The 8,125-nt window shown below is 66.5% G+C and overlaps 1 protein-coding gene across 1 annotated transcript; it reads left to right on the top strand.

Annotated features, from left to right (window-relative positions):
* The first annotated feature begins 431 nt into the window (after nt 1-431).
* Nucleotides 432-6,787, top strand: CBX4 (chromobox 4). Its single transcript, XM_037808819.1, has 5 exons — nt 432-644; nt 784-827; nt 1,979-2,044; nt 4,161-4,227; nt 4,498-6,787. The coding sequence occupies exons 1-5, from the start codon at nt 576-578 to the stop codon at nt 5,905-5,907; spliced, it is 1,656 nt and encodes a 551-aa protein (XP_037664747.1). The 5' UTR covers nt 432-575; the 3' UTR covers nt 5,908-6,787.
* The last annotated feature ends 1,338 nt before the right edge of the window (nt 6,788-8,125 follow it).

The following is an 8,125-nucleotide window of genomic DNA, read 5'->3' as shown; positions in this document are numbered from 1 at the left end:
CTGAGAAAGAGCCGCGAGGGAGGGGGTTGCGGGTAGCCGAGGCGCCGGGCTGGAGGCCCGTCCACCGTCCCTTCTCCCTCCCTTCCGCAAGCGGCACACCTCTCTTGCCCGGTGCCCGCTCCCGCTCCCCAGCCTCCCCCTCCCAGGCCCGCAGATCCCTCCCCCCGGCCCCTCCCGCCCCCTCCCCCTCCCGGCCCCCTCCCGCGCCCTCCCTTCTGTCCCCGCCCGGCCGCCCGGGCCCGGGGCCTCCGGTAGGCCCGGCTGCGCCAATCCGGGCCGCGGCCCGCCCCCTGACGCCGAGCTGGGCCCTGCGAGGCCCCGCCCGCTGACGTCCGGGATTTGCATGAGTTCTTGTGCAGCCGCGGCCCGGGCTCAGTTGTCTGAGCGAGCGAGCGCCGGGAGCGGGCAGGGCGCGGGCAGCGGCGGGCGGCCGAGCAGTGCGGAGCGAGCGGCGGCGGCGGCGGCGGCCCGGGCAGCGGGAGGCGCCTCGGCCAGGGCGGCGGCGGGCGCCCGCGGGAGCCAGCAGCGTTGCAGCCGCGCCGGCCGCCCGCGCCCCGGCGCGCTTCGGCCCGGCCATGGAGCTGCCAGCTGTTGGCGAGCACGTCTTCGCCGTGGAGAGCATCGAGAAGAAGCGGATCCGCAAGGTAGGGTGGCGGCGGCGGCGGCGGCGAGGGAGCCGCGGCCCGGAGGCAGTCCGCGACGAGGCGGGGAGGGGGTGGGGAGGCTGCGGGCCGGGGCCGGGGATCCCGCGGAAGCTGATGGAGTCGTCTCTTCCACCCCCAGGGCAGAGTGGAGTATCTGGTGAAATGGAGAGGCTGGTCCCCCAAGTAAGTAGCGGCGGAGGGGAGGGGGCGCCGGGGGACCGAGCCGCGGGGCTCCGGGGCGGCTGGACCAGCCGGGCTGGTGGGGTGGTGGGGGGAGCGGACGGGAGGCGGGGTGGAGGTGGGGTGGAGGGAGGAGGGGGTGGGGAAGTCGGTGGCAGGCACTGGGGAAGCCGAGCCGCCGAGCCCGGCGCCCTGTGTTGTGCTCCGCTCTCCGGGAAATGCCATCACTAATTTATGCACTAAAAGGAGCCGAAGGAGCTGGAGAGACGCGGGGCCGAGCCGGGGAGGCCGGCGGAGGGAGGGCGGGCGCAGGCACTGACTGATGTGCAGCAGAAAATGGCTCCTTCCCCCTTTCCCTCCACCGAACGGCTCCATATTGCAAAACCAAAAAAAAAAAAAAAATTAAAAAGCGACGAAAATGCAATTGTGTGCCTCCTCGCTCCTAGTGGTGCAGGCAGGGCAAGCAAAAAGGCAGAAAATGTTGGGAACTGTCACTGCGGCGCTTTGGGTTGGGAATGTATTTTTTTTAATTTGAAACGCGATGGCACCGGATGGAAACAGAGGCGCAGGCACACAGACACACACACTCACACACACACACACAGAGGCATATTTTTGTGTGGCTGACTATTTGGGGTTTGCTCGCGGTGACAGCGGGCTCCTGGGCCGCGAGGGAGTGTGGGGGGGCCGCTGGGCTGACGGCTATCGGATTAGGGGTCAAACGGGGAATGGCTGAAGCCCTCATGGAGACTCGGGGCCCGGGAGAGGAGGAGGGGAGCTGCGACTTTGCATTTCGGCTGCTTTGCACGCACGGTTCCTGGTGAGCAAAGTGGCTTTGGAACATGTCGCAGGAACGTGCTTAAAATTCTTGACAACTGCAAAATAAACTGCTAGTTTGATTTTCCTTACCCCTCCCCTTTCTCCCTGCCCTTGTGTTTATTTTGACGTGGGGGGGAGGGGGTTGAGGGACTGTGTCAGGCCTGCACACACACACACCCCCCCACATCTACAGCCTCGTAGCTTTCGGTTCATGAAGACAGAGTAGGGCTTTATGTCACCCCCACTGGAGGCCGCAAAGCTGGCTTGCTTTGCTTTTTCTTTTTTCCCTTTTTTTTTTTCTTTACGCCCTGTTCCCTTCCCTTTTCCCTTGCAAGATATAACACGTGGGAACCCGAGGAGAACATCCTGGATCCCCGGCTGCTGATCGCCTTCCAGAACAGGTGAGCGTCCCCCAAGCAGCAGCCGCCTGCCGCCGTGGCCGTATATGGGAATGGGAAAGTGGGCGACGCAGCAGTAGGAGAGGCGGGGGAAGGGGGGCGGCGGGGGCCCCCGGACCGGCCACCACGGGCCCTGCTGCGGCTTCGGCTGCTTTCTCTCTAACCAACGTCCTTGGCGGTTGCTGCAACCCGGGGATGGGGGCGGGGCGGCGCCGGGGGAAAGCGAGGCTTGCGTTTGGGGACGTCTGCGGGAAGAGTGCCTGCGGGTGGCCCTGCAGCTGCCGAGAGAACTGGGACTGCGCCTGGTTGCCCGCGGCCTCCCTCCCCTCGCACCCGCGCAGCTCCACCCCCGAGCCTAGGTGTTGCTTTGCTGCAGCCACCGATCGCTTGGCACGGGCACCTCGCGGGGCAGCTCCTTGGGAGGTGGCATTGTGAAACCGCCCGCACGTCACGGAACTGAACTTAACCTGTTGGGGGCTGGAGAAAAGTTGATGGGGCCTTCCCACCCCCACCCCCCAAGGGAGCTTGGGTTCGGCAGGGATAGGTTCTGACTGGTGCAGGATGCCCTTCACAAGCTTCCACCGGGCTGCTGGGGTGGGGGGATCGGGGATCCCCATCCTCCGGACAGAGGGGGAGCTTGGCCCGAAGGGAATGGGGTGGGCGCTGCTGCATGGTGGAGGGGTGGCTTCTTCGGAAAGGTTCACCCTCGTGCGCGCAGATGCTTGTCACGCTGCAGCTGCTGCAGCTGGATTCGCGGCCGGTGGCTGCGGTTCTCTGTTTCGGGGGAGGATGAAGGGGGAAGGGCGAGGAGGGGAGGAGCGGCAGGAGCTCGGCCGCCGCGCTGCCTTCTTAACCCCCTCCACGTTTTATTTCGCATTATTTCCTGTAGCGCATTTGGCGCTAGAACTGTAAACTTTAGACCCTCCAAGCAAGTGAGGCGGGGAAGTCGCTGTCCCGCGGGGCGGGGGGGAGGGGGCGCCGAGCAGGGCTCCTGCCCCTGGCTCCACCTGGGAGTTCACCACCCTGTAACCATGTCAGCGGCTGATGCCATGTTGCATAGTGGGTCCCCGAAGAATTGAAACGCAGGCTGTTGCAATGCCACGCAACTTCGGAGTCAGACCCCGCGCCCCGCGCCCCAGGGCACAGCGGAACTCCCCTGAGCTGGCCCATGGGTGGCGAGGGCTGAGGGGAGTCGGGGGTCGCTGGAGAGCCAGCCTCTGGCCCGGGGATGGGGCTGTAACTCGGGCCAACGCCGGAGACGCGTCCCCTTCCCCGGGGCGGGCTGGGCAGCGCCTGGGACGATCGGCCCCCAGCCGCCGGGTCACTTCGGCAGGGCCTGGCAGCAGTATTGACCAGCGCCGCCGCCTGCGGGCTTTATTAATTGGGAAATTGACCTCCGGGGGGAGGAGCCTCTCGGCGCCGCCCCCGTCCCGCCCACCTGCTCGCGGAAGCCGGTGAGCCAGGTGGCTGCGAACGCGGTCCGGCCCAGGCCGCGGCGGCCGGCCCCCGCCCCCAGCCCCTAATTGGCTCATTTGCCGCTGTGTAAACAAGGGCGCAGCCCCTCCCCCTGTAGTGCCTGGTCTTTAAGCAAACGAGCCCTCCCTTCTGCCGGCGGCCCTCGTTATCTGAATCTTAATGAGGTCATTAGTATCCCGCGCCTCTGAACCGAGAGGGACGCGGTGGGCACACACCTCGCTTGGACTTGTTTGCCGTCCCCGCACCCCCCGCGCCCGCGCCGCTTTGCGCAGGGCCAGGGACCCAGGCCTGAGCCGCCGCCTTCCCAGCATCCAGGTGGGGCCGCCGGGCGGCTGCTGGTTTAGGTATGGACATCAGTGGGGGTGGGGGAGGGAGCCCTTCGCCCAGGACCCCCGGGCAGAGGCAGTTGGATGCCAGCGTGAAGCGGGCTCTGGGACCCGACCGCGGCGCCCAGCTGGCGGCAGAGGCGACCTTCCGCCCCCAGCTCTTTATCCCTCCGTGTCCTGCTGTCCCCTATGCGCGGCTCGCCGGGGGCTGGGAGTGAGGGTGGGGGTGGGGTGGGTTGTCGCCGCAGATTCCGGAGGTGGCGAGCAAGGGGGCGACCCTGAGGCTAACAGCGCTGCCCTGTGTTCCCTCCCCGCAGGGAGCGGCAGGAGCAGCTGATGGGGTATCGGAAGAGAGGGCCGAAGCCCAAACCGCTGGTCGTGCAGGTGATTGCGCTCCGCTGACCCCAGGCCCCCCACCAGCCGTTCCCTTGACATTCACCACCGGAGCTCCGCCTCCAGGCCCGGATGGCGGTGGGAATTCCTCTCGACACCCCAGTTCCTCTTCCTTTCTGTCAGGCCTCCCCCACTCTGACCCCACCCCACCCCACCCCTTGACACAGACGCGGGAACCGGGTGGGGGCTGGGACTCCCGATGCGCCCGACAGGCCTCGGGGCCGGCCGCCTCCTTCCTCTCACCCCCCGCGGTTCCCGCAGGTACCCACCTTTGCCCGGCGCTCCAATGTGCTGAGCGGACTCCAGGACTCCTCCGCCGACAACCGCGCCAAGCTGGAGCTGGGCGCGCAGGGCAAGGGCCAGGCGCACCAGTACGAGCTCAACAGCAAGAAGCACCACCAGTACCAGCCGCACAGCAAGGAGCGGGCGGGCAAGCCCCCGCCGCCGGGCAAGAGCGGCAAGTACTACTACCAGCTCAACAGCAAGAAGCACCACCCCTACCAGCCCGACCCCAAGATGTACGACCTGCAGTACCAGGGCGGCCACAAGGAGGCGCCCAGCCCCACCTGCCCGGACCTGGGCGCCAAGAGCCACCCGCCCGACAAGTGGGCCCACGGCGCGGGAGCCAAAGGCTACCTGGGGGCGGTGAAGCCCCTGACCGGGGCGGCCGGGGCTCCGGGCAAGGGCGCCGAGAAGGGCCCCCCCAACGGGATGACCCCGGCCCCCAAGGAGGCGGGGGCGGGCAACGGGATCGGGGGCAAGATGAAGATCGTCAAGAACAAGAACAAGAACGGGCGCATCGTGATCGTGATGAGCAAGTACATGGAGAACGGCATGCAGGCGGTGAAGATCAAGTCCGGCGAGGCGGCCGAGGGCGAGGCGCGCTCCCCCGGCCACAAGAAGCGGGCGGCCGAGGAACGCCACCCCCCGGCCGACAGGACTTTGAAAAAGGCCGCGGGCGCCGAGGAGAAGAAGGTGGAAGCGCCCGCCAAGAGGAGGGAGGAGGAGGTGCAGGGGCCCGGCGAACCGCAGCCTCAGGACGCGGGCTCCCGCAAGCTCTCCCCGGCTAAGGAGGCCTTCGGCGAGCAGCCCCTGCAGCTCACCACCAAGCCGGACCTGCTGGCCTGGGACCCGGCCCGGAGCACGCAGCCGCCCTCCCACCACCACCATCACCACCATCACCACCACCACCACCACCACGCCGTCGGCCTGAATCTCTCCCATGCACGCAAGCGCTGCCTCTCCGAGACCCACGGCGAGCGCGAACCCTGCAAGAAGCGGCTGACGGCGCGCAGCATCAGCACCCCCACCTGCCTGGGGGGCAGCCCGGCGGCCGAGCGCCCCGCCGAGGCCGCCACCGCCGCCGCCCTCCCACAGCCGGAGGTCATCCTGCTGGACTCCGACCTGGACGAGCCCATAGACTTGCGCTGCGTCAAGACGCGCAGCGACGCCGGGGAGCCTCCCAGCTCGCTCCAAGTGAAGCCCGAGGCACCCGCGGCGGCCGCGACGGCGTCGGCAGCGGCCACAGCGGCCGAGAAGCCTGCGGCCGAGGCCCAGGACGAGCCCGAGGAGCCGCTGGCCGAGTTCAAGCCCTTCTTTGGGAATATAATTATCACCGACGTCACCGCGAACTGCCTCACCGTCACGTTCAAGGAGTACGTGACGGTGTAGCCCGGGGGCTTCGGAAGGGGAAGCGCCATCCCCACCGGGGAGGCTGAGCATCCCGGGCCTGGAGGCGGACTCGCCCTCTCGGCTGTCCACGGGAGCTCGAGGCCGGCCCCCGGGGGCCAGGACGCCGGAAGCCGCGGTGACCGAGCTCCTCGGCGGTGCGCGGCTATCGGGTCCCGTCCAGGGCGCACCGCCAGCCCCCTCCGCTCGCCGCCTCCTCCCACGCCGCCGTGCCTGCGGGTCTCGCCCTCCACCTGCTGGTTCCTCGGGCGGGGCGAGAGCTGCGCTTCCCTCCTCCCTCCCCTGCGCTCCTCTCCCCTCCCTCGTGGACCTCCGGACCTGACAGGGCAGCCACGCGCGGCGGTCAGAGTTATAGTATTATATTTTAACCGTGCTAATAACTTGTCAAGTGCTGACTTTACTCCCGTTTGTACGTGGTGTTATTATTGAAATGTATTGTTTGAGCTCAAAGGCCCGACCCACCCCCACCCCCTTTCGGGCTGATATATAAATATATATATATATTTATTTGTAGGTATTTATATATTGAAATATAAAAACCTAGATTTATGGAGTTTCCTCTAGATCATGTTATATTCTATATCAAACTATTTTCTGTTGATCTTTTTTCCCCTTCATCCAGTATTTTGGTTGATTTCATTTCCTCCCCCTTCTCCCCTTCCACGATCTGCAATACCAGTAACCTTGGTATATATTTTTTGATACTGTACACATGGATGTGTTGTTTCTATGTGCAAAAAAAAAAGTTTGTTAAAAGGCTAAACAAGCTGTCTAGAAACTGCTGCTACTAGAAATGTCTAAACTATAAGCTTCCAATTATTACCTGCTTGAATGTAAATATTAAATGGAGATGTTGAAGGTGCGTTTTGGGCTGTCTGAGCTGAGCGCAGAGGGAACCCCGGAGGTGCGGGGAGGCGACCGCACCCCTCCCCCCCCACCTGCCGACTTAGGCCTGAGGGAGGAAAGAGTATCCCGCCCCCCCCCGCCGCTAAATCTTTGCGAAAGCAGAGTGAACTGGGGGCGCTAAACCTGTGCCAAAGCCAAGAGGGCTGGTTCGCGGGCCCGGCCCCGCCGGCGCTAGAGGGGTGACCCACCCGGGGGAGTGGGGAGGAGCGCCGAGGAGCCCGAGGTCATGCGCGCCCTGAGAGGTCACGTAGGGTGGGCAGGGGGGGTGGGAGGAGGGACAGAGACACAGGAGTGGGGCTGGACCTCTCCCCGCGCCGCCAGCTGCTGACCTTTGCCCCCCACGCTCTGCGGGGCGCCCCCCACCCGGGGCGGGCGCAGGCCCTGGCGAGACCAGGGGCTTCTCTCCCTAATAATCCCCACGCACCGGGTAGGGCAGGTTCAGCGGGGAGGGAAACCCTCCCTCCAGTCCCTTCTGGCACCGCCGGCCCGCCCCAGGGAGGAAGCCGCCGAGGCTCTTTCTCTGCCAGCCGCTCTCCCCGGAAACCACCGGGCCAGAGGCTCCCACTGGAGGCGCAGCGAGCGCGGCCGGGGTGGGGGGAGGCTTCCTGCGAGATGGGAAAGGAGGGGGGAGGCCAGGCAAGCCATGCCGACAGCCCACCACTTCCTTTAAGAGCGGGGAGAGCTGCTCCCCACCCCCACCCCGCCTCACCCATCCCCCGCTGGGTGCCAAGCCCGGGGCCGCTGGTGTCACGGGGGAGGGAGGGAACGGCCCCGAGGGCGAGGGGAGTGGGCCGCGCGGCCGGCTTTCTGCAGACGCAGCGATATTCCTCCCGGCTGGGGAAGCGAGTAGGGCCGGGGACCGCGGGGCGGGGGCCTGGTGGGTGCAGGGCTGCTCCTGGCCTCGGAGCCCCTTCGACCGGGCCGCCTGAGCCCATCGAGGGCGGGAGAGGTCAACATGGGGGGCAGGGGGTGCTGCGCGAGAGAGCGCGGGGTTGGGAAGGCTCAGGGAAGAGATAGCGGGCCAGGAGGGTGGAGAGGCCCCAGGGCGGGCAGTGTGGCCGGTGCTGGCCGTGGGCCACCCGCGGCTGGGGCTGGGGGAGGGGAGCTAGCAGGGGGAGGGGAAGTTCTGGAAAAAAAAAAAAGCCTTTGGGAGTTGCTAGCATTGGCTTTTGTCAGTTGTCCCTCCCACTCCCTCATGGCCCTGAACCCCCTTGGGAGTGAGTTAAACACCCCCTCCCCCTGCATGTCGCCAGTGCCCTTTGCCACCCTGAGAGTGGAGGGAGGGGTGAGTCTG

The sequence above is a fragment of the Choloepus didactylus genome, chromosome 18 (assembly GCF_015220235.1).
Source record: "Choloepus didactylus isolate mChoDid1 chromosome 18, mChoDid1.pri, whole genome shotgun sequence".
NCBI lineage: Eukaryota > Metazoa > Chordata > Mammalia > Pilosa > Megalonychidae > Choloepus > Choloepus didactylus.
This window is presented reverse-complemented; position numbering and strand designations above follow the sequence as displayed.

Excerpts from the sequence above, each read along its gene's own strand:
- CBX4 (XM_037808819.1), top strand. The coding sequence starts at position 576 with ATGGAGCTGCCAGCTGTTGGCGAGCACGTCTTCGCCGTGGAGAGCATC. Across the intron at positions 828-1,978 it reads TGGAGAGGCTGGTCCCCCAA|ATATAACACGTGGGAACCCG; the intron begins GTAAGTAGCGGC and ends TTCCCTTGCAAG. Across the intron at positions 2,045-4,160 it reads CTGATCGCCTTCCAGAACAG|GGAGCGGCAGGAGCAGCTGA; the intron begins GTGAGCGTCCCC and ends CCCTCCCCGCAG.